Source organism: Taudactylus pleione, unplaced genomic scaffold (genome assembly GCF_031769625.1).
Source record: "Taudactylus pleione unplaced genomic scaffold, aTauple2 ptg000026l, whole genome shotgun sequence".
In the NCBI taxonomy this organism is placed as follows: domain Eukaryota; kingdom Metazoa; phylum Chordata; class Amphibia; order Anura; family Myobatrachidae; genus Taudactylus; species Taudactylus pleione.
Genome location: NW_028284428.1, coordinates 6,707,401 through 6,733,974, shown reverse-complemented (window position 1 = coordinate 6,733,974; position 26,574 = coordinate 6,707,401). Strand labels below are relative to the sequence as shown.

At 40.2% G+C, this 26,574-nt stretch overlaps 1 protein-coding gene across 2 annotated transcripts in view; it reads left to right on the top strand.

Moving 5' to 3' along the window:
* The window catches only part of PHEX (phosphate regulating endopeptidase X-linked), a 265,370-nt gene that overhangs the window by 224,089 nt on the left and 14,707 nt on the right, over positions 1 to 26,574 (top strand). For both annotated transcript variants that reach the window (XM_088451595.1, XM_088451597.1), the window contains 3 exons: positions 12,539 to 12,597; positions 14,328 to 14,382; positions 24,236 to 24,303. In XM_088451595.1, coding sequence (XP_088307721.1) covers positions 12,539 to 12,597; positions 14,328 to 14,382; positions 24,236 to 24,303 — 182 coding nt within the window. The remainder of the gene's footprint in view (positions 1 to 12,538; positions 12,598 to 14,327; positions 14,383 to 24,235; positions 24,304 to 26,574) is intronic.

Here is a 26,574-nt window from a genome sequence, read left to right as displayed (position 1 = left end):
CTTGCACAAGCTCAGACCTTACTCAGAAATTGCTAACTTCCAAGTACGCTATGGCAGATCAAGCTGCGTATGGGTTAGCAGTGGCTAATTTATGCATGCTCATGCAACGGCTTTGAAACACACTGGCACACCTGCATTCGCCCGACCACCACCCCCCGTCACCACCTACAAATAGCGCATCCTGTCAATCACTCTGCCATGTATCTGCATAGCCTCTGCAATCGCAGTTCCATATACAATGGCTAGTTCGCGCACGTGCACTGCGATGCATACGCATGCACAGTATGCAGCAATCAGCCAATTGCATGTGTATAAGCAACTGTGATCCTTGCTGAATCAGGCCCAGAGTACTTACCAGGCTTAGGAAGTACAATAATACGGGCTGTGTTAAAAGTTGGAGGCGCTGGTTTACCTGAATTAATAGAATGTTGTTGACAATTCATCCGGCCTTGGCGTTTTGCCAGGTGGCAATGTTTTAATAGCCAAAGCAATATCCTGTTCCATTGTAGGGAAATGTAGAACCTCTCTGTCAGAATTGTTAAGTGGATACAGGACAGCCTGCCTCAAGAACTGTATCAGGATAATCCATTAGTGATGAACCCTAGTAGATATATCTGATGTGAGGCGGATAGAAGAAATTGATTTAGGGGATCTATATGACCTCACTAAATTTGCCAGTAGGTGGCCCAGGCGATTGCCCCATCAGAAGTATTTATTGGTTTGAAATTGGAGATTTAATTGAGCCTGCTCCATGCATAGGACATCAAATAGAGCTTTGGCCTCCTTATATTCATGGGTATTCAAATCCGAGAGGTCACTTAACAATCTGGTATAAGCTGCAACAGCTGGGCAGCACAGACGGTGTAATGGTTAGCGTTACTGCCTCACAGCACTGAGGTCGTGGGTTCGATTCCCACCACGGCCCTAACTGTGTGGAGTTTGTATATTCTCCCTGTGCTTGCGTGGGTTTCCTCCGGGTACTCCGGTTTCCTCCCACACTCCAAAAATATACTGGTAGGTTAATTGGCTCCAAAACCTAAAAAAATTAACCCTAGTGTGTATGTGTGTGAGCATGTGATAGGGAACATAGATTGTAAGCTCCACTGGGGCAGGGACTGATGTGAAAGGCCAACTATTCTCTGTAAAGCGCTGCGGAATATGTGTGCGCTATATAAATAACTGGTAATAAATAATAATAAATAAAACAGCTGCCTCACTAGCTTGTCTAAACTTTTGTTGGAGTGCCTTCTTCTTATGAGACACATACTGTACGCTATGACATGATCTCTCAAAACTGGTTCGGAAGCCTGCCAAAACATATGGACAATATTGTCATCTAATACCTCTTTTCCACCAAAAACCCAGGTCCGACCTGGGTTTTTGGACATTGTTCCAACCCTGGTCAGACCCAGGTCAGACCCATTTACACTGCAGCTTCGATCTGGGTTACTCCCAGGTCAGCCCTGTTCACACTGAACTCAGTACTGCCCTGCTAAACCTGTGAGGTCATAAAAAGTGGGAGGTGAATGCCCCACAACCACCAATCAGCTCATTTTAGGCATGACCCTGGTCAGATAACCCGGGTTGAACCGTTTACACTGCACCATTACCCAGGTCCATCCTGGGTCCAACACTGGTAGCTACCTGGGTTGCTGGGTCACTTGACCTGGGTTATTTTTCAGGAACCCTTTTACACTGAGCTGCGACCCGGGTAGACCCAGCAAAAACCCAGGTTTTTGCTCTGGTGTAAAAGGGGTATAAGTAATCTTGAAAATACCCAACCAGCTGCAATCTGAAATCCTCTGTGGAGGCCAGATAATCAGGAAACCACCAATTAAATGAGGAGAGATGTATTATATGGATGGGAAAAAAGTATATTCCGTAGATATAGGATGTGAATATCTCCAGGGATCCACTAACTAAAGGGACTCTAAAAGTAGTGATAAAGCCTGAAGTATCTATTCTAGGTTCCATAACTACTGTATATTCAGAGCATGTCTAATATCAAGGAACCTTCCATCTTAACTTGGAGGCCAGTATAAACTTCTGAAAAGAAAGATGCATTGAAGCCAGTGAGCGCATTAAAACATGCAAATTGGGTAGCACAGACGGTATAATGGTTAGCGTTACTGCCTCACAGCACTGAGGTTGTGGGTTCAATTCCCACTATAGCCGTAACTGTGTGGAGTTTGTATATTCTCCCTGTGCTTGCATGGGTTTCCTGCGGGTGCTCCGGTTTCCTCCCACACTCCAAAAAATATATTGGTTGGTTAATCCCCACAAAATTGACCCTAGTCTGTATGTGTGTGAGCACGTGGTAGGGAATATAGATTGTAAGCTCCACTGGAGCAGGGACTGATGTGAATAGTAAGATATTCTCTGTAAAAGCGCTGCAGAATATGTGTGCGCTATGCTCTATAAATAACTGGTAATAAATAAATAAATAAATAAATGTAAACCTTTCACCCTCTAATTTTACCTTCAAAAAAGGTATCTCCTATCAGGATTAGCCTTTTCATCTAAAACATAATAAGATGTTTACTAAAGAAAATAACTACTCCTCTTTTTTTTTGTGATAAAAGATACACTTCTGTATTCTTTAACCCAAGTATCCTTTAAAGTGTTGGGATCCCCCTGCTGTCAGTGTGATTCTTGCAAGAAAGCTACATCAGGACAGTAGCGTTTTAAATGGTGTAGTACTGGCTTTCTTTTAACTCGGGTGTTTAACCCTTCTACATTCCAGGAAAGAAACTTCAGGGAGCGTTTTGCCCGTGTATCTATAGTTTGCAGATCAGACTTCAACCAATCCCACAGGCAAACACAGGGGGGGGTTTCCGTCTGCCTGGAAACCCCCCTCCCCAGCCCACACCATGACCACAATAGAAATAGTAATATAATAGATTGTTACTAGTGCTGCATGTTCTTCACAGTATCACAAATGAAATAATTAGCACCACCTTTGGATCTTTTAACATGTATCAGTCAGTAATAAATACAACCTGTGCACCAACTAGGACACAGGTTCTCAAACTCGGTCCTTGGGACCCCAAACGGTGCATGTTTTGCAGGGTCTCCTGACAGAATCACAAGTGAAATTAGCTCCACCTGTGGATCTTTTAAAATGTGTCATTGAGTAATGAACACACCTGTGCACCTGCTGGGTGACCTGGAAAACATGACCTGTGTGGGGTCCTGAGAACTGAGTTTGAGAACCCCTGAACTAAGAGATCTGGAAAACATTCACTGTTAGGAATGTGCTGCTATAGAGCCTAATATGTACATATATGGCCAGGGCAGTGCTAGGTTATTCTGCTGCTCCCCCAGACTCCTAGACTTGCTTTAATACTCTGGAATGGTGCCCACATCTAAAATAAAAACATTCTGCTCAGGCAGGGTGGCCCTACTGCCACATTTTATGGCTTACTGTGATTGCTGGTCCTCTATATGCTAGAACAGTGGTTCTCAAACTCTGTCCTCAGGACCCGACACAGTTCACTTTTTGCAGGTCACCCAGCAGGTGCACAGGTGTATTCATTAGTCACTGACACATTTTAAAAGATCCACAGGTGCTGCTAACAGTTTCACTAGTAATTATGTGAGGAGACCTGCAAAACATGCACTGTTTGGGGTCCTGAGGACCGAGTTTGAGAACCTGTGTGTTAGAATTATGACACACAATACACTTTGTATGATGCATATTAAAGCTGGATAAGTGCTAATTCTACCGTCTTCATGGACTGGCCACACTCACTCTAAAATCCAGCATTTGGAAACCCCCTCTAGAAATCCTGCGTTTGCCACTGAATCCTAGTCCTGGTGATCAGTTACCCGATAACAGACCTAGTAATTACCCCTGCCTTATCCCAGCAAGCAGGACAGGGGAGAATTATGCACCAAAAAATACCCAATAAACATTTAAATAAACAATCCCCAATGTAAATGCAACTGTGATGAACATCATGTAAGAGCAACCTATCAAAATTCTCATTTTTCTGAACCCAATATAACAACCAACAGGGTTGTACATAAATATACAAATACCAACAGTGAGAGATACAGCCAAAAGGGTTGTATAAAAAAAGTCTAAAATAACAAATTTATAAACGAGCAGTGTGTACAGGAAAGATAACCTATGAGACCTAGCGCCTCCATATTACAGGGAATCAAAAGCAAAAACCACAGTATGTGACTGAATATAATGTGTAGAGGGCCTAAAATATGCAAGAACAACACTTATACTTATCAGTCATGTCCCAGACAGTCCGTCACCGTCATCTTGGATAGAGCGAGGAGAAGCAGAGCCAAGTGATTGTATAAAGTTCTGAGCTTATTTGGGAGAGTCAAAATAGACTGTCTAACATTGGAGCTATTATATCCGATATTTCTTTTGCTCTCTGCACTGACAAAGAGCTAAATGTTTTTGGATCATTAAGGACGTCCAAAGGATCCTCACAGGGTGACGAAGATGGGGAAGAAGATGTTTCTGACAAAGCTGTTTTATCTTTTGTGCAAGCCACCTGTGAGCCCCTGGGGCCTTGGCTACATATTTTTCCAAGGTTATGGAGAGAGAATGCAGGAAATTAAAAAAAGGTATTTCAGGATAACAGCTGTGTAATGGTTTATTTTCAGTATAAAACCATTGTATCTGCCTCAGTGGGTAGCAGATGTTCTGGATACTATGTCAGCCTCCCTGCAGCAGTCTCCCTCACTCAGGCCGTGAGCGAGTCTGCCCAAGACATTGATTGGGTGTAGGTAAGCAGACTTACCCTGTAGCTTCCAGAAGGACAAATCACTGTTGCAATGTGGCAGTGTCTGTAGCCACAGCAATACGTGGAGAGCTGCTGTGTGTAGCCTACAGGTCTCTGAGCTGTAAGGCTGGCTTCTGGCATCTGGGTGGGGAGCAAGGAACTAGCGATGGTATCTGTGCCTTGCCTGTCTTTATCCCCACCGGAAGTCCCATAATTTATTTTCTAGGGCTTTTTGCTTACATTACATTCTGAGGTGCTGTAATCTATAGTAGAGTCCTACCCTAGTGAAACTCCTCTCAGAGGTGCAACCTGTGGAAATTTCACAGAGAATTTAAAGTGTCCTTGCAGATGCCTCTTGTTAACGGAGGTGCCCTATAAACTGTGTGCCCATAGAGAAGCCAACAACCATCAATAGGGACAAGGGGACACATTGATGAAAACTGGTGTAAAAAATTATGCTGTAGCCCATAGAAATCAATCAGATTCTATTTTTATTTCTAATTCAGTTCAGTAAATAAATGCAAATATATAATTGCTTGCAGTGTTACAACAGTTTTTTTTGTAATTTTTTTTTACCTATGCAAAAGTCGTCATAAGTGTCCCACAGAGGATTTTTACATTCCACAGCTCATACAGTATAACCAGCTTTATTTTTAATTCAATCAGGAATATCTACAACTCATTTGCTACTCATGTTTAATCAGATTAATTGTGTTACATAAATCCTGTAATTGCTTTGGCTTCATTAATTAATATCTGTTTCTCTGAGGCACTACAAGAATTAGAAATTGAACTGTACAGTTGATTTTAAGCCTGGGTTTTATCAGACGTTGAGATGAAATATTCCCTGCTCTATCTGTATTTCACAATATACATACAGTATGTTTGTTTACATCACAATCTATTTTCTACAGTACATCATACTTGCTTACTCTGATTCAGCCGGGAGCCTCCCGACAATTGGGTGCCGCTCCCTATCCCCCAGAAAAGCAGGCAAGTCTCCCAGCCAGGTGCCAACCCCCCTCCCCTGACCTCCCTGCAATCACTACACAAACCCCCACAGCAGGGGAGCAGATGACATAACTTGCGCGGAATCGCATCTTTATGACCCCGCCCTCTGTTAAAAATGCCACTAATCTTGGCATTGTGTACGGGGGGGGCAAAATGGTGCATTCACATGATCATGTCCCCACTCCGCCCCTAATGCCTGATAATATCACTGGCCGCACCACGCCCCCCGCTATGCCGACCTGTCTGCCCCTCCCAGAAGGGGCAGCCACAATGTTGACAAACATGCAGTAAATAACCTTTCACCTTATGATTCCTCACATCTTCTGTCATCATAATGTAATGGACATTCATTGCAATATTATCAGATCCAGATAGATAGAAACAGAGAAATTGACAGCAGAGAAGAACCACTTGGCCCATCTAGTCTGCCCTTTTTTACCTTTTGGTAACCTCAACCCTATATGACCATCGGTTCTTTGTAAGGATATTCTTATGCTTATCCCAAGCATGTTTAAATTGCTCTACTGTCTTAGCCTCTACCACCTCTGATGGGAGGCTATTCCACTTATCTACTACCCCTTCTGTGCTAATTTTTCCTCAAATTTCCTTTGAATCTAGTTTCTACCTCCATCCGGTTTCAGTACATCTCCTTGTGTTCTAACACTTCTCTTCTTTTGAAGAATGTCTCCCTCCTGCACTTTGTTAAAACTCATGATATATTTGAAAGTTTCTATCATGTCCCCCCTTTCCCTTCTTTGCTCCAGGCTATACATATTCAAATCTTTTAGTCTTTCCTGGTAAGTTTTGTGATGTAGGCCATGCGCCATTTTAGTTACCCTTCTTTTAACAGTTTCTAATATATCCTTCTGGAGATGTGGCCTCAATGAACTGAATATAGTATTGTAGATGAGGACGTACCAATGACCTATACAGGGGCATTATTACTTCTTCTTCCTGCTGCTGATTCTTCTCCCTATGTAACCAAACATCTGACTTGCCTTTCTCATTGCTTTGTTACAATGCTTACCTGCCTGTAAGTCACCTGAAATAGTGATTCCTAGATCCCTTTCCTCCTCTGTAGTTTCTTATTAGAGTACCCTTAATACTATATTTAGCTTTTGGGTTTTTGAGACCCAACTGCATGATTTAGCATTTTTTTGCATTAAACTGTAGTTGCCATGTTCTTGACCATTCCTCTAGTCTACCTAGATCCTCCATCATTTGTCTTACTCCTCCAAGTGTGTCTACCCTGTTGCATATTTTTGTATCATCTGCAAAAAGGCATACTTTCCCTTTAATACCATTTGCAATGTCACCAACAAATATATTAAAAAGCACTGGTCCAAGTACAGAATCTTGGGATACACCACTTGTCTCAATTCCCTCCCGAGACTGCACTCCATTTACTACAACTCTGTTTCCTATTCTGCAACCAAGCTCTTATCCATTTAACCATCTTAGAATCCAGTCCCAAGTTTTCAAGTTTTCCTTATCAGTCTGCCTTACTAATGTCTAGATAAGCTACATCTAGGGCCACCCCTTGATCTAGTACTTTAGTGACCCTGTCACAAAAAAATCAATAAGATTTGTTTGGCATGATCTCCCCCTAGTAAACCCATGCTGTTTGGGATCCTGAAAATTGTTGGGTTTGAGATGTTCCACGAGTCTTTCTTTTAATAGTAATTTCATTACTTTCCCTACTACTGATGTAAGGCTCACTGGACAGTAGTTACTTGCCTTTTCCTTGCTTCCACTTTTGTGCAGTGCGATTACATTTTGCTCTTTTCCAGTCCTCTGGAATTACTCCTGTAGCTAGAGACTGGTTGAATAATTTGGTTAATGGTGTTACCAGCAACCCATTAAGCTCTTTTAGTATCCTTGGATGTATCCCTTCTGGCCCCATTGATTTGTCCACTTTCAGTTTTGTCATTTCTGTTAGGACCTTTTCCTCTGTAAGTATAGATGTATCTATCTACCTCATGTATATCCTTGCAATTTAACTGTGGCCCCTTTCCCTCTCCTTCTGTAGTAAATACCGAGTAAAAATAACCATTTAGATGATCTGCTATGACCTTGTCTCTCTCCACAAGACTCTCACTGTCTATCTTCATTCTTTTTCCACCATTTGATTTTCTTCTTTCATTTATATAATTAAAAAAAGTTTTGGCCCCTGTACTTACTGACTGGGCCATTTTATCTTCAACCTGTGCCTTTGCACATCTGAACACCTTCTTTGCCTCTTCCTTCTGGCGAGATACACCTCTTTGTCTTCATTATTCTGAGTCTGCTTATATTTCCTAAATGCCCTCATTTTTCCTTTCACACTAGCTGATACTTCTTTTGTGAACCATACTGGCTTCCTTTTCCATGTGCCTTTCCTAACCCTTTTGATACAAAGATCTGTTGCTTTCAGTATTGCACTTTTTAATTTTTCACTCCTTCCAAGTTCCTCCAATCTGCCAATGAATTGCTTATACATCTCCCCATCTCTGCAAATTCAGCCTTTCTAAAATTTACCACCTTTGTTTTTGTGTGACTTGAGTCGGGCCCTGTCTTTATACTAAACCATACTTCTTGATGGTCACTGGATCCTAGGTTCTCTCCAACACTTACATCTGATATCCTATTACCATTTGTGAGTATGATGTCTAGTATAGCATCTTTGTGAGTGGGCTCCCTCACCAGTTGCTTGAGGGATGCTCCCTGCAAGACATTTAGGAATGCCCCACTTCTAGTGGTACTTGCAAAAGAGCCCTCCCAATTTACATCTGGTAGATTAAAGTCTCCCATGATTATTACTTCCCCTCTTAAAGTCATTTTAGTGATGTCTTGCAAAAGGTTCCTGTCCAGTTCCTCCCTCTGGCCTGGTGGTCTGTAAATCACCCCAGTGCGAATAATGTCCTTCTTCCCCCCCGTGTCTATGGTCACCCAAAGGGCCTCAATTTTTTCTGCAATATTTATTGTATTAATTTTTATGTTGTTTTCACATAACATTGCTACCCCTCCTATAATTTTTCCCATTCTGTCTTTTCTAAATAAAGTATATCCCAGTATAGCTATGTCCCAGTCATGTTTTTCCATGCACCATGACTCCGTAATAGCTACAATATCCAGATCATCCCTATTCACTATTGCTATTAGCTCTGAGATTTTATCTCCTAAGCTCCTAGCATTTGCACACATAGCTCTAAGGGTTTTGTTTGAGCCTCTCTTAGTTCTAGGCATGTTCAGACAATACATTTGTAATATTATAGCTTTTTTGATTTTACCTGGTTGCTGATGTTATTCTACGTTTTGTTTAACTGTTTTTTTAACTGTTGCATAAATTACACTTTGTGTTATAACACACTTAAAGGCCGTATTCAATTAGTGTCGAAAAGCCGATTTCTGCATAATAGTATCGCCGGTGACGTAATTTTGCCTGCAGAAACTTATCCCCATATTCAGTTGTGGCGACTTACCCAGCGGAAAAGTTTTGCCTATGAATAGCTGTCGAAAAAAAGTGCAGAATTGCGGTTTTGGGGTGCAAAGGTGGGGAAACCACCCTGCACCCTAAGAACAGGTCCCCAAAGGTAAACTGCGCCCAAAAAATCCTAAATAAATTAAAAGAACACCCCAAAAATTTACTTTGAAAAAGGGGGTGAAAAAGTACAAAGTTGGGGTACAAACTTAAAAACTAGTGAAATAGACTTTGGGGGGGTCTGCAAGTATGGGGGAGTTTTTTTTTATTGCAGGTGCTTGCTGAAGGTGCATTTTTTACGTTATTTAAAACCTCACTTTTGCAATTTTTAACCATACTTGCACCCATTTTCATGTACCCCAAATTTGCTGGGACTAGTTATTTTCACAAAAAAAACCTGCTAAATGCTATTCTTCACCACTTGTGCAAAGACGCTATTTAGCAGCTAATGAGAGCATTTAAGTACCCCAAATAGCTTCAGCAGAGCTATTCGGGGACATCTACAATGATCCCCAATGCTAATGCATCTTTTGGGGGTGTCAGGCTGATTTCCCCAAGTCTGACAGCACTTTTCGCCTGTTTGCGTTTTGCTGGTGGCCATTTTTGCCGATTTGTAATTGAATTCGGGGATAAGCTGGGACTTGCGTAACTTTTTCGCATGGAAAACCAGCGATGTCGGCGAGAAGTCCGGCATGCGAAAAGTACGTATCTGATTGAATATGCCCCTTAGTGCTTAAAAAACACGGCTGACTCTAGAGACTGATTCTAAACTTAAAGAAAGTCTGATTGAGACATGCTACAGCTGAGCACAAATGCCCCACTAATCAAAGAAGAAATTTAGCACTGGATTTGAGTAAACACAAGCAGTATCCTACAATAAACTAGGCATCACTGAACAACATCCCCCACCCAGGTAATACCAATTACAATTAAGTCATTACATGACGACCTTTGCAAACATAGATAAATTCCTTGAGACATAAATATAAGTAACAATATGTAGATTGCTAAATGGGAATGGATTACATACATTTAAAAAAAACAGCTGATCTGAGTGAGACTGTTTGAGTCATATTTATTATATGGTCATCGTATTCTCCATATTTAACATATTACTGTACAGTATGTTATGATTATAGTCATGTCAGGATAATTATGAAATAATATGATTATGTTAAGATCTAAAACCTAAAAGCGAAAGTGACTTTAGTAAAAATAGTTTCCAGCAAATCACCGTGTGTTATGCTGGGCACACACGGAACGTTCTGTACCACCAATGAAAAGATCTCTTTCAAAGATATCTTTCAGTGAAGTCATCCTGCTACATCTCTGAACAGGCAAAGTTGATGATATCGTCCAGATTGGCCAGTATGTATGGACGATCATAGATATTGTTATCGGTCATGCGGGAACGTGCATCGTTGGTCGTTCACTGCATAAAAATGAATGATGTATCATTGAACGATATCGTTATTGTTCATATCGTTCATAGATATCGTACCTTGTGTACCCAGCATAAGAAAACAAGGATTTAATGTATTTTGATAAAGGAAAAAGACATACTGTACTTCATATGCCTATTTTTTCATATGACCTTGTTATTTAAAATATAGTTGCCCTGTTATCAAAGAAGAGCTAATATGTCTATTTGGGTCATGCTAATTTCAGTGTAAAATCCTTATGGAAAACATAATGGATTAAAGCAATACATGTTTAAGTATACCTATGTATAAATTTGTAACTGCCGAAAGGAACAAATCATGCATCAATGATATATACATGCCCTAAGAAATATATGGTGATTATGTAACTCTCTTAGTAAACCCATATAATGTAATAAGATTTGATATAAATGCACTAATTCATAAGGTGCGTACACACTGGGCTATAAAGTGGACGACTGAACGATAACGATATCGTTATCGTTCAGTCGTCCACTTTATCGTCCATTTTTAACCCCAAAAAGATGAACGATGACGACTACGCGCGTTCCCGCGGGTCGTTCGTCATCATCGTTCATCGGGCTGACATGCAGGCCAACCTGACGATCTCGTCAGGTTGCTGCATGTCAGGGAATGGGGGAGAGAGCCCGGCGCTGAACGATATTGTTAATGATATCGTTCAGCGGCTGTGCTCAATGTCATGAACGACATTGAGCACAGCCTGCCGGGGACACACTAGACGATATCGCTCAGGGAGCATATCGTGTAGTGTGTACCCACCATTAGTTACAGAAATGCCATATCACTGCTATATTCCAAAAAAGTGTTAGGATTTTTGTTTTTGACTTGAAATTATTTAGAATACCAGCAGACCTCTGACAGTGATGTCTCAGAGTAGGGGTTTTTTGGAAATGGATAACATTAAAATGTAGTGAAATAATTTTACAATTGAAACCAAACCTCTTTTTATTATTTTATTTATTAACAGTTATTTATATAGCACACACATTTTCCGCAGCGCTTTACAGAGAGAATATTTGGCCATTCACATCCTGCCCCAGTGGAGCTTACAATCTATATTCCCTATCACATGCACACACATGTTAATTTTTGTGGGGATTAACCTACCAGTATATTTTTGGAGTGTGGGAGGAAACCGGAGTACCCGGAGGAAACCCATGCAAGCACAGGGAGAATATACAAACTCCACACAATTAGGGCCATGGTGGGAATTGAACCCATGACCTCATTGCTGTGAGGCAGTAACGCTAACCATTACACCGTCTGTGCTGCCCTGTACAAATGCAAATAATAAGTTATACAGCAAGAGGTTTTAAAACACATACATTAATTATAAGTATTTATTACAGTGTGCTTACATTTGTACTATAGATCAAAACTGACATGTTTGTAATAGTTTCCTTTAAAGACAACACAATAACCCAAAATTTCAATAGATTTAATTTGCCAAAACATCACTGGCCCTAACAATTTCTGCAAAGCAAGACTGCCAATTTGTTAGCAGTTAAAGAAGCACTTTCCTGCAAACATGACAAACTTCAAAACAAGAGTCAAAGAGATCTTGGTATGCGTTTTAGCTTTACAATTGTGACCAATTGTAAAGTACATACAGCAGAATATACAGGCGCTATATAAATAAATAAAAATATAAATAAGTATACCTGTATTTTCCCAGTATGTTACAGGGACCCTTACACATTACATCCTTTAGTACCTATTGTATCTATTATAACAATTATACAAATGTTTATGTTAAAGTAATTTCTACTCTATATCATAATCAGTGAATAAACAATGTATAGTACAATATTATAATTTTTGGTAAATATATATTTTCATTTTGTTTTTATATACAGGTGGTATACTCCCCCTACCACTGTTAATGCCTTTTACAGTGCAACTACAAACCAAATTAGTAAGTACCACATACTGATTTTGATTTAACAAAATAAACTTTTAGTGTTTGTTAACTGAATCAGGTAAAGATACTGTATGTAACTATCAAAATATATGTGACTAGGCCTATTCATCAACACTAAAATAACGTTTTTAAGGACATTTTCCTTAATTACCATTATTTTAGTATTCATGAAGAAACTTAACACAGGAAATATCACTGATCTCTCCTGGTTAAGTCTCCCTGCGTTAATTTCCACACTCCCCATACATTAGTATGGGGATATGGAAATGATGCTATTCAGCAAATTCCGAAAATGATTTATTTTCGGAATTTGATGGTGTTACTATACGCCACTCTGAGGTGGTGTATAGCAGGTTACACTTACCTGCTGTCAGCTGGGCAGGTTCTCCTTGGCTCGCTCCATCGCTCCCTGGTTCCTCCTCTGGCTCCGGCTGCTGCACTGACACTGTGTTCTCCCGGCAGAACACAGTAAAGTTTAGAAAATAAAAAAATAAAGTTTTTTTTTCTAAACTTTACTGTGTTCTGCTGGGAGAACACAGTGTCAGAGCAGCAGCCAGAGACGGAGGTGGCTGCAGCGGCCAGGTAAGTGGGAGACAGGGAGGTGAGCAGAGGGGTGGAGGGGGGGTTGGGACACACACAAAATTACCGCAGCTGTACGCAGTGCTGCGCATGTGCTGCTTTTACGGATGTAACAGCGCAGCACTGATTACAGCTGCGGTAAGTTAGAGTAGCTATTTTCCGAAAAGCTGTCATCGCAAAAATAACAGCTTTTCGGAATAGATACTTATGGAGAGGAGGAAAAATGAATTCCTCCGGTAATTAGGTAGAACTCCATGCGAGTTTTAAACCTAATTACCTCCATCGAATTTTTTGTAATGATGTCTACGACATCTGCTCCTCCAGGATGTCTTCAGTTTTGAATGAGTGGGAATAAGCAATCAGTGACCAATCAGATCAGTGGATCATGTTGATTATACTAATCTTGGGGGATAATTCAGTCATTTGAATATTCTTACCCACAGACGAAGTCTCCTATATTTTCCTTTCTTATTCTATTGTATTGTTTACTTTACCAATGTTTTGCTTTCAACATTTTTTCAAACATTCCTGTATGAAAATTTACATTGCCAGGAGTAAAATGCTGATATATATATATATATATATATATATATTTGTAGATTGTCATAGAGAAAAACAATTAAGACATTTAGAATGTATTCAATTTTTCCTTATTTCTTCTCTACATTATGTTTATAACACACACTTTTCACTATTTTTTTATTTTCTGAACTATATTATGCTTTTTTTATATTCTCCTGGTACATTGACCGTGAGAGAGCTAAGAACATTTAAATCAGGTTAGTCACAGTGGGTGGCATTGAAAGCTGAAGCTTTTTCTTACATTTTTCCGCACTTTTATTTCTGTTGATTTATTGGATGTGTTGCACATGTCCAATTTGCTTTTGTTTTCTGTGCTTTTCTGTTAAAATGCTGCATGCCATATCTTTTAAAGATGGAGAACAGTGATGCATTTTAGTGTCAGTGGGAGACAGCATGATACAATGATATTATTAGAAGTTGAAAGATATAGTATTTGCTCTAGAGGAAATGGTATATTGATCTTTGAAAGTTAGTATCTATTTTTATATTAACCCAGTATTATATGTTTTATGAGTGAACAAATTATATCAGTTATTCATGTTTCTGTATTTTTGTGAATTTAGGATTCCCAGCTGGAGAACTTCAAAAGCCTTTCTTTTGGGGAACTGAATACCCAAGGTATGTAAACAAATAAGCTTAATGTTGACATCATCTATAACTGACGTGATTATTTGAAATCGCTGAAAACCATAACACTCATTTAAGTATTTAGGGAAATAGTACATGTAACAGCTATGTACAATTAATTACCTCTCCCTTGTGTACAACAATACCACAGTGATTTAAAGCATACAATAATATACAGTATTGAGTGTATACAAATTTAGCAGTCTAATCGATAAAGCCCTAATTCTGGCAGAAACAGGTGTTTTTGCTTGAGATGTGGCTTGTCATTTAAGGAGCGCCCTGGCCCTAGCTTCTTGAATAAGGAACGCAGCGCATCTAAAGATGGCTGTAGCAAGGTATTGAAATAAAGCATTTTTTCCTTTGTTAAATGTACAGTGGTGAGACCTCTATTGGCAAAGTGTGGCAATAGTAGATATTCTATTACTGCAACAAGTGGAAATAAAAAAATATTTTCTTTCACAGCTATTTGATAAATAAGCCCCTCAGTGTATGTAATTATAACATCAAGTAACACTTGCACCCTTTAAAAGGTAGCCTATGCTCATAAAATCGGGCTGAAAAAATGGACATAACAAATAAATGGGAGAATTTAATCTAGGCTTTTTTTTATCTCAATATGATATTATATCAATGAAGAAAAAGTAACTGAGTGGATAAGTAAATACCTCCAGACAATTAGACATGCAAAATCTGGACAAAATAAGCCCCCCGCCTATACTCAACCCACTCTTGGATGAAACTCCACTAGTTTCGAGATCCACAAATTGACACTGTCCCGACAAAATTGGGATAGCTGGGAGGCTTGAATAATCAATTGATATAAATGTAATTTAGGTGGAGATGAATTGTGTAAAGTAGTGGCACTGTAGTCTATGCTGTAACATACAGATGTGTCCAAATGCATCCATCCTCCGTGCACTACAAGTCGCGTTACCCATAACGCGTGAGCAGCGTGTGACTCTGTAGCACTGAGTGTCTTTTCATGTGAATTTTTTCCTTCGAATGCATCTTATTCACACATCAATGCAAATAGAACACACAGGCAGCTTCTGCTGGTTAAAATGACATGCGGCATGCCTATATTCTGTGTGCTACTGTGGCTGTATTTGCATGCAAAATACTTTGTTACGGTGTCAGCGGCTGTGACACTGTAGCATTTTTAATGCAGATACAGCCGCAGTCAACGAATAAGACACATTCAATGGTAAAAAATTGCACGAAAAGATGCTCGGCGGCACCAGGTCACGCCACAGCATAACGCGACTAGAAGGGCTGTTTAACGCGCAAGGAGGCTAGATGTATGTGGACACATCTGTAACTCGCAAGATTACAGAATATTTGAAAAACTTATGGAGTTTGGTTAAGGGTGCCATTGGTTACGTCTGCTATGTCTAATTGTGGAAATATCAAATTATGTACAGAATACATTTCTGTAACCCAAAGCAATTAAATATATGCTTTTCATTTTGAAAACACTACGAGGAATTATAGTCAGATTGGTGGCAATGGTTGCTATGGGTTACAACAGTTTTTTTTGAGCAACTAAGTAGTTCACTATCTTTTGGTAAATTTACTAATACAATTATTTTATCGTCCTCTGGAACATATGTTATGTAAATAGTATTTGCTAGACTATATTTTATAATGTCATTATGCAGATTCACATTTTAGATGCAACGTGAGCTTTAACAAGTCTAGCTGCTGCATGTGCTGTGAATTCCAAAGTATATGAGGCAAAAACTTAAATGTGTGGAAAAGAAATAGGATGTCGGCTGATTTTAGTACACTGTTTATTATTATAGTTCAAACAAGAAGAATTAAACTCTAAAATATCCTGCTATGTTTAACTCGCCCATATAAAATGTATGGTTTATTATTATTTGTCTAATAGTTACTGAAAATATCTGCAGCTCTGCTCTGCACCTCTAATAAACCACAGATAGATTATAATATCCTTTATTTTAATGTTTTGCATAGATAACACTTTTGGTGTAAAAGGCTTAATGAAGGCAGGCTGTCAATTGTTACATTTTCCAGCTCCCCAATTAAGCACAAGGACTCCACTAAGCACCTGAAATGGTTGTTGCTCTCTTTAGTTGTGACCTTATTTAAAATTAGCAGTAATAACCTTTTGCTTTAAGCAGCTTAGGTCAGTGAGTGTTACACATTCATAGCAGAAAATGCCACTAAAGCATACATTGATGTATTTGACAGCTTTAGGAAAGTTAAATGTCAGTGTTTATCCCCACTGTATGAGAAATAGTCAATCTTTCCATAAAGTACCTCGGCATTTATTTTAGAGTTAGCAAAATACATTGAAGGTTAATGTAGACTTGATATTACAGCCCTAATTATACCAGCATGGACATGTAATACCAAGCAATACTTGTTGTTACTAGTGATAAAAATACTTTGAAAATGTGTAAATGCTTAGAGTGTGCACTGGTGAGCTGGATTTCATGGTATATACAGGTAAATCTGTTGGTGGAAAATGCCATCTGGTGATATATAGGTATTTATGACCTACCTGTAACTGCTAGAATTCATGCCAAGCTTGCTCAAGTTTTTTTTGGAAACCTTTATAATGATTTCACAATCACTTAGAAGTAATTGACAAGGATCAGACATGTTTCTAAGATATACATGTGAACACATGGCAAACAATATCGATATGATATCTGAATTGCTATATACTTTTTAGAACTATTGCTACCAATTTTTTTTTACATGTCTCCAATAAACTTTGCATTAGAGCATATAGCACTAAATCTATAGACCTTCTGAGATGATGACCAAAATTAATATAAATCAGCATTCTGGTACCACCCATACTCAACTCATTCCTTCTCCTTGTACTCCCACCTTACCACTCTCTGCACAGACAAATCTTTCTGCATTGTGCAGTATGCTTGTTACACTCACTGCCAGGGGTGCCAATAGGGATGGGGAGAGAGGGTACTGTTTACCCTACTCCATAATTGTTGGAGGGGTCCGGTAGGGGCCTGAGTCAGCTGCTGAGGAGGACATTTATCACAAGCCTTTGCTGCGAAGCTCAGCCCCAATCCCATTTACCTGATTGGCTGAGCCCCTGGAGCCTGGGATTAAGTGACATACTATTTTTGGGAAGTAGGGGACATGGTCATGCCTCCCAGATTTTTGCCAAGCCCCCAGTTCTCAGGAACGTCCCCTGCTCATTGCTACCAGCAGTTGGTAAAATCAAGATGTATGGTGGTAAAATTAATCACATACAGTTCTATTTTGCTTAAAGTTTTGCATTACATCTATTAAATTTCTTGCGAAAACACAATTCTTCAACCTTTTCGAAAACACAAAGATTTGAAAAATCCTGAACCTAGGACTTTCAAATCAGTGTCATTGGACATTGGACTTGGGAAAGTAGAGTGATGCGCTGGTAATCCTAAATGGTGATTAAGATTTTAAGGAAATGAAAAAATGTTTTAATTATTATATACTATTACTAATTTAGTATTTTCATAGCCAGAAAAAAAGAAAATAATAATAATGAGGCCAGTTTAGTGACCTAAAATTACGCGGTTTATTTATGAATCTTAGGCAATAGTGCTCACTTTTGCTAGGCACTTATTACAGCAATAGCAAAATCAGTTATCATTTAAATTTATTGATAAAATGTCACCTGGGCACCTAAGTAAACATTCAGCTCCTCTGCGATGCTGCGTGGTTCCCTTTATTGAAATTTCTATAAAAAAAAAACTTTTTTATGTGCAATTTAGGTAAAAAAAAAAGGATGTGTTAGAATGAGTAAAAAAAGACTAATAATATTTTCTGAATATACAAAGTCTTCTGAAACAAAAGGTATCATTTGTGTGAAAAAAATAATTGATATTTAAGTTGGAATGTGACTAGCGCTAATGTCCTAAAATGGCCTCAGCATAAGGGTGATTAATCCCTCAGCAGTGAAATGTTTATGCATGATCACCATTGCTGATTTTTGGAGGTGAACAGTAACGGACTACAATCATAATTTAACCTGATCACCACACCAAGGTTGAATTTTCATAATTGGGGCTGATATCTACAAATAGACCCATTTTCACAATTTTCAACATACTGTATCACTGAATGTTTGGAAATATTGTTATATTTCTAAGGGAAAATAAGAAAAAACAGCGCTTACCCAGATCGGGGAAACAAGTACCGTATATACTCGAGTATAAACCGACCCGAATATAAGCCGAGGTACCTACTTTTACCCCAAAAAACTGAGAAAACTTATTGACTCAAGTATAAGCCTAGGGTGGGAAATGGCAGCAGCTGGTAGTGCCCCCAGTAGTAATTCCCCCTGGTTGTGCCCCCAGTAGTAATCCCTCCTGGTAGTGCACCCAGTGGTAATCCCCCCTTTCAGTGCCTCCAGTAGTAATCTCCCCCTGGTAGTATCCCCAGTGGTAATCCCCCCTTTTAGTGCCCCCTGTAGTAATCCCCCACTGGTAGTGCCCCCTGAAGTAATCCTCCCCTGGTAGTTCCCCCAGTGGTAATCCCCCCTTTTAGTGCCCCCTGTAGTAATCCCCCCCTGTAGTAATCCCCCCCTGGTAGTGCCCCCTGTAGTAATCCCCCCCTGGTAGTTCCCCCAGTGGTAATCCCCCCTTTTAGTGCCCCCTGTAGTAATCGCCCCCTGATAATGCCCCCTGTAGTAATCGCCCCCTGGTAGTGCCCCCTGTAGTCCCCTAGTAGAGAGAGACGTGATAAGAATAGAAAAAAATAAACACTTACCTGAAACTCCCGCTCCTGGTCCCGCCGCTGTCTGCTCCTCCGGCCGCTTTGCATGGGAGAGACGTCGTCATGACAATGTGTTTCCCATCTCCCACTGCGGGAGCCGGAAGATGGCTCCTGCAGTGGGAGCAGCAGCAGCCGCTGAGAGTCTGACAGACTCTCAGCGGCTGCTGATTACAGCAAACACACAGCTGCCGGCTCCAGCGGCTGTGTGTTTGGCAGTGTGTAGCGCTGACCGAACTCCGTCCGGTCAGCGCTACACTTCACTCGAGTATAAGCCGAGGGGGTACTTTTTCAGCACATTTTTTGTGCTGAAAAACTCGGCTTATACTCGAGTATATACGGTATTTATGCAGCAGTAAAAAAGAGGTTTTTGCTACCTCTTGACAACAGTACAGAAAAGGCAATATACTGCGCTTAAATACCCCAGTCAGGACTTTAATTCAAACACACATAAAAAATTAATAGGTTTAATTACCCACACTTATTGTCAGAAAAAGTACATAAATTTACATAGACATAAATACCAATAAATACACTACCTAAAGGAATATATATATCATACTGATAACAATATAGATAGAATTATAAAAAATACAGAGTCTATGTATAGGAACCATATATTACTTTCCCAAACAGGAAAAAATCCCCAGTCTGGAGTAAACACAAAATCACAATTTAATTCAGCTTATTTGCTCAACTGTGCACTGATGCATCAGATGCGATACACATTATGCATAAGAAAAAATTAGCCTCATGTATCCAATGGAATTATTGCACTTTGTATTCAAAATAAAATCCTCACTTGCCGTAAGTGGTATGACAAGTATACGGCAGTTCACCTCAAAGCATTCATATAATCATTCTCAATTTGTTTCAACATTAGGACATCTATTTCCTAGCACCCCAGCTGGAAATGGGAAGCAGTCGGGAAGCCGATGGACAGAATCCCGACCGTTGGCTTCCCGACTGTCTAATCCCGGCAAGGTGTTAAATGACAGGCAACAAAATCCCGACACCTGTCATTTTACCTACACCAGGAGCCCGACACCCGGCCTACCAATCAAAGGCAAGCCGGGCGCCGGGTGCGGACAGCCGCACAGGGGGGGGGGTTAGGTTTAGGGTTCCCGGCGGGGGACTTAGGGTTAGGCACCCCCTCGGGAGTTTAGGGTTAGGCTAGGGGAAGGGAGGGTTAGGGTTAGGCCCCCCCGGGGGTAGGTTAGGGTTCGGCACCCCCCCGGGGGACTTAGGTTTAGGTGGCAGGGAAGGGGTGGTTAGGTATAGGCACTTAGAGGGGGAGGTTAGGGTTAGGCACTTGGGAGGGAGGTTAGGGTTAGGCACCCCTAAGGGAGGGTTAGGGTTAGGGAGTAGAATAGGGTAGGAAATACCTACCTTAGGACGATCTGGATTTTCACTGCTGCCGGGATGCCGCTGTCAATCATACTGAATCCCTGGAAATGTACGTCTGGTGTATTATTGAGAGTTTATTGAGAGTACCTCAGTGGGATGCCGTATACTTGTAATACCACTTGCGGCAAGTGAGGATTTTATTTTGAATACAAATTGCAATAATTCCATTGGATACATGACACAATTTTTTTCTTGTGCATAATATGTATCGCATCTGATGCATCAGTGCACAATTGAGCAAATAAGCTGAATTAAATTGTGATTTTGTATTTTACTCCAGAGACCCCTGACTGGGGATTTTTTCCTGTTTGGGAAAGTAATATATGGTTCCTATACATAGAGTATAATCCATAAGGATATACTCCCTGCGCGTCTGCTGCCCTCTTCTCCCCCTCTCTAATCTGCCGCTGTCCTCTACCGCAGAAACCCCCCTCAGAATTGTAGAACCCCCGCCGCCACTGTATATCCCCCTCACTGCTGCCGCAGGAGCCCATACCGGCTGCCGCTGCCCCCCCACAAAGCTTCCCGGCCCCCTTTAGCAACCTCCACCGGCCGTTGGTGTCAGTAACTCTCTCTCCTCCATGGCCACCGCACACACATCCCACTGGTGTTCGTCCCGGCCCCTAAAACCCACCTCTGTCGGCCGCCGGTGTCAGCAACTCCCCCCCCGTGGCCATTGCAAAAACAATCCTCCAGCCGCCTGTGTCAGTCCTGACCCCCCCCCCACAGCTGCTGTTGCTCTGTTTCATCCCAACCACGGTCCCGGTATCATCCCAGTACATGTAACTTCCACCTCCCTGTGGTCGCAGCTGCTGCTCCTTCTCCAGTGTTACTCCCGTCACTTGTAATTAAAGTAAAAATAATCTCCCCCTCTGCCGCTGCCACCTCGTAAGCTCCCTCCGGCGCCCCTGCCTGCAGCACAAGTGGCCCTTCGGGTTCTGGTGCTCTGAGGTAAATAGTGACAGCCAGAGGTGCCGAAGGTAAGTAAACACAGCTAGAGGGATCTGAAAAGATCCCTCTGTTGCACAAGCTGCTGTGTGAATGGCAACTTGTGCATGGTATTGGATATTGGGCCTGATTCAGCATGGATCGCTATTCTGCTTATACGCACGCAACACAGTTGCTAATATCAGCGGTGATATGCAAATGATCGCAGCCTAACATAAGGACGCCCACTTCCCCTTACTCACATCCATATACTTGGGCAACATATCAAAATAATCGGTAACACTGAGTAACATCGGACCCTTACGCACAAATAAGGCAGGGCAGACCTCACTCACGAATTGCTTACTTCAGCACACGCTATGAGGCCTCAGGCTGCGTATGGTATTGCAGTGGCTAATTTATGCACACCCATGCAACACCGTTGAAACGCACTGGAATGCCTGCATTTGCCTGACCATCCCCCCATCACCACCCACAAACGGCACTTCCTTTCAATCACTCTACCATGGGCCTGCGTACCCTCTGTGATAGCAGTCCCGATCATAGCATCAGATTTGTGTATGCACACTGTGATGCGTACACATGCAGAGTGCGAAACAATCAGGCGATTGCATGCGTATAAGCAACTGTGATCCTTGCTGATTCAGGCCCACTGTATGCCATCTCAGGATGGTGTACAGTATCACTCACAACTTCCGAAAAAATAGCTTTTTCGGAACTTGATGAATTAAATAATTTCTACGTCCCCATACTAAAGTATGGGGACTGTGGAAATTATCAGGGCAGAATTGTAACCAGGAATAATGAATTACCCTGGCCCTTAATTTTTAACAAAAGTAAGGGCAAATTTAAATTTTCACCCACTTTTGTAGAAATTAAGGAATGATGAGTAGACCAAAAACACAATCCCAGTCCTGCTGACCAGGAGGAGCTGCTTGTGAAGATGTCACCATGGACTTCACCCCAATCTTGATTTTAACAATTTTATATTTCATTAGGCAATGTTTATATTTCTAACAAAGTAGAAAAAAACACATGAAATTGTGTCAGTAACCTTTCTGTGGCATCACATTATCAACTACATAAAGAAAAGCAGTTGGTGTTTTGTTTGAAACATACCTACCATATAATAGGTTGTTACCTATAGTATTATTCTGTACTGGTCTTCAACTATGACACATTCATGACAGCATTACTTATTTTGTTTGCTTAGCTAGCTATTTCAAAATTTTACTGAGTGCTTTGCAACACTGATTCATAGACACACATAGGAGAGTAAACCCCACTCATATCTATATCACTGTGTAGAGAACATCTTATGGCTGCATTCATCTATTTAGTGTAGTTGTGGATTTGACTATATACCTTAAGCCCATGCATGAGTTACAGTATATTGGGGTCTATGTACTAAGCAGTGATAAGAGACAGAGTGAAAAGTTATAAGAAAGTGATAAGGTGCCAGCCAGTCAGCTCACAACTGTCATTTTTCAAACACAGCCTATGAGATGACAGTTGAGAGCTGATTGGCTGGCACCTTATCACTTCCTTATCACTTTTCACTCTGTCTCTTATCACTGCTTAGTACATAGACCCCATTGTCTTAAATGCCACAACCTAAATTCTAATAACTCAGACATATTTCATGGGCAATGAGAGCAATTACCTGAATAATGAAAACAAGTGGATAAAAGAATCTGGAGGTGTGAATCTAAATATATCACTCAATTCAGCAACTTGACACAAGTTTGTGCTGATACTCAACATCCAGCTACAATATAGACAGACTGTTTCATCAGTCATGGGACTCTTCAGTGCAGAATAAGATATTCAAGTCAGCATGTGAAGTACTTTTTTATTGGGACAACATGCAAATGCACCAGTGACATTACATAAAATATTTCATCATATTAATTTAATTATTATGTATCAGAGTTTTGCAGAAACTTTGGTGAAAATTAAGGAAAGTATTTTATATTTTATATCTATTATATTCTCCGTTAGCTTATGTCCATAAAACAAACAAAAAGTTATTTAAATGTATTACTAAAGAAACCAACCGTCTGGGAAAAAATATTTATATTCACTAACAGTATTTAGGTTAAGAAATGTTAAAAATGGTTCCCTGGAAAACCAACGCACTGTGAAACCATGAGTTAATAATATTAAGTTTCTTCTCATTAGACCATACTATGTTTCCAAAGAAAGCCTACAATTAATTAATTCTCAATATACAAAATAAAAAAGTAATCAACTTGGCACAGTATTAACTCCCCCCAGTAACTTATGATGCTTAAAGAATTAAAATAAAGCAATTTAGTGATTTATTTTATTTTTTTTACATATTTTAGAATATACTTTAAATGATGGTTTCATGTACTGTAAAATGACTAGTATGAAAATCATCAAGATGGTTAGATATTAAACAGATTTTTGAAGATTTCTGTTTCCTCTGGAGGTAAGATGAAACTGACCGCCAACTTGAAAATATAATGAAAACGGAATTTGCATGCATCAGTGTCAAACATTTGCCAACTTTCCCAGGGGGAAATGATTAGAACTGGCAGCCCGATGATCCCATTTCATCTTTGATCTGTGATATTCCCAGGCAACATTGTTAAAATGAATAATTAAATTCTGAATCCTAGCTGGTTTCTGATAAGAAAATAAACGAGAGGTGCAGAACAGAGGGGTTGTTGGATAATGTTTGATATTAATAGGATGTGTTTTTCTTTGACAGATCCCTGAGCTATGGAGCAATAGGAGTAATTGTTGGCCATGAGTTCACACATGGATTCGACAGTAATGGTAAACATGTTTTTTTTTTATTTAATATCCTTGTAAATAGTAGAGATGTGCACTGACCCCTGTGTTTTGGTTTTGGATCTGGATCTCCCCTGGTTTTGGAACTGGATTGGTATTGCCAAAACCTCACCTCCGTGTTTTGTTTTTCGGTTTTGGTTTTGGATCTTCATTTTTTTTTTTTTAAATCATAAAACCACTAAAATCACATAAAATTGGACTTTTTTTGTTACTACAGTATTACTAACCTCAATACCATTTATTTCCACTCGTTTCCAGTCAATATTGACCACCTCACAGCTCACTATATTGTTTTCATCCAGTTAAGGCCCAAAATTTGCACCAAGCTAGCTGGCTGACTAAGCTAAGCGGCAGCAGTGGGCAGCACAAACACATGGCAGTTCAACTTCAAACATGGCACATCAGGAAACACTTTTATTATTCAAGAGAGGCCTGAGGGAGTTGAAGTATGTATGTAGTTGAAGGCAGGGCAGGGACAGGAAGGGTTGATTGGTAGTAAATTTAATTTCATTTTTTGATTCCAAAGAAAATTTATGAGAGAGAAGGGGAGGGGAGGAGGCATTTACAAAAAAGTTATACATTCGCATCAGTCCTTGCCACAGAATAATCCTTGAGCATGGCTGCTGCAGGGAATGGATTTTCTCATCCCAGAAGGGGACCAGGAAGACTTCTAGTAGTGCTTTCCACATGAAAAAGCATTTCCCAACCTGTACAGGTACATTAAAAAAAACAGAGTTAGTTAGTGGCCTCAAGCGTAAGATCTATGATTTAAGGCAGGGGTAGCCAACCATGAGAGCTACCAACAGTGCATGTTTTCCAGGTCTCACAGAATGATAACTGTAATAATTAACTCCACCTGTGGATCTTTACAAATGTATTGGTGAGTATTGAATACACTTGTGCACCAGCTAGGTGGTCTGGAAAACATGAACTAGAGTAGCTCTCGAGGACCAAGGTTGGGTACCCCCGATTTAGGCCTTATGTTGTGTCTTTCTTGAGAATCCTGCGCCTGCTTCTGTGCCTAGGAGTGGATTTTCATACCAGAAGGGGACCAGGAAGAGTGCTTCCAAAAACAATTGATGTAAATAATCCTTTGGATTATCGGAAGTAAATACATTTCCCAACCTGTACAGGAACATTAAAAAAACAGAGTTAGTCAGTGGCCTTCAAACTGCCATTGTTCCCTCAGTCCACTTAACCATATTACTTAGATTTGTGAACAAGTGGAATAGAGCATTAAATGCAAAATTTCCGTTTAAGGTTTAAGTTTTACGTTGTGTCTTTCTTAGGAATTCTTGAGCGCCATGGGAGTGGATTTTCATCCCAGAAGGGATGAAGACATTGTTTTTTCTTCCCAATGGACACAGGTCTGAAGAGAAAGAGATACATGTAAATAACTACTGGCAGGAAAAAGAGGCAATTTGGGGGTAATTTTAGTTTTACTAAAGTCTCTAAAAATTAAAAGTGTTCATGTTGCCCATAGCAACCAATCAGATTGTAGTTATCATTTCTCTATTGCATTCTAGAAAATGATAGACAGGTTGCACTTGCTATGGGCAACATGAACACTTTTCATATTTAGAAACTTTAGTAAATAAATATACCCCTTTGTTGCCCTTACACAAAAAATAGCCTTTGCTTTACTTGAGCCCACCTTCCTCAGAAAGAGTTTTCAGCACAGCTGGGAACTTTGTCAGTGATCGGCCTGAGACTACTTCCTCAAAATGTGGAAAAGATGATGCCCATCAAACTGACATACAAATTCTATGAGAAAGACCTTTTACCGTCAACTACATGCAAAAATTACAGAAGCACTGGTGGATTCCAGTGGGGACAAATTAATATTGCGTGAAGAAGATGATGTATACATCACCCCAGATTATACCATCACCCAAGCCTATATCGACATCCTATCCTGTGTTGTGTACAAATTACAGCTGCGCTCCCTGTTAGATTAGGGATTCATTGTCCACTTTAGTGGATGTGAGCTCCATTTTTAGTCCATATCATCACCACAAATCTTCTGACCTGGGCTACAGGAGAAGCAGCTGCACTCTGGAATACGGTTGCATGGAGTTGCCCCTCTGACTCACTGAAAGTCAGGTAGAGCGAACATAGGGAGGCAGTAGGGACACTATAATCAGAGAACACAGTTTTAGCTACTTTATTTTATTTTTTAAACCATATCCTCTATTTTCACCTTTGAAAATGTTTATACAAATCTCAGCAGAGGCGTTTCAGATGCCATGGCTAACG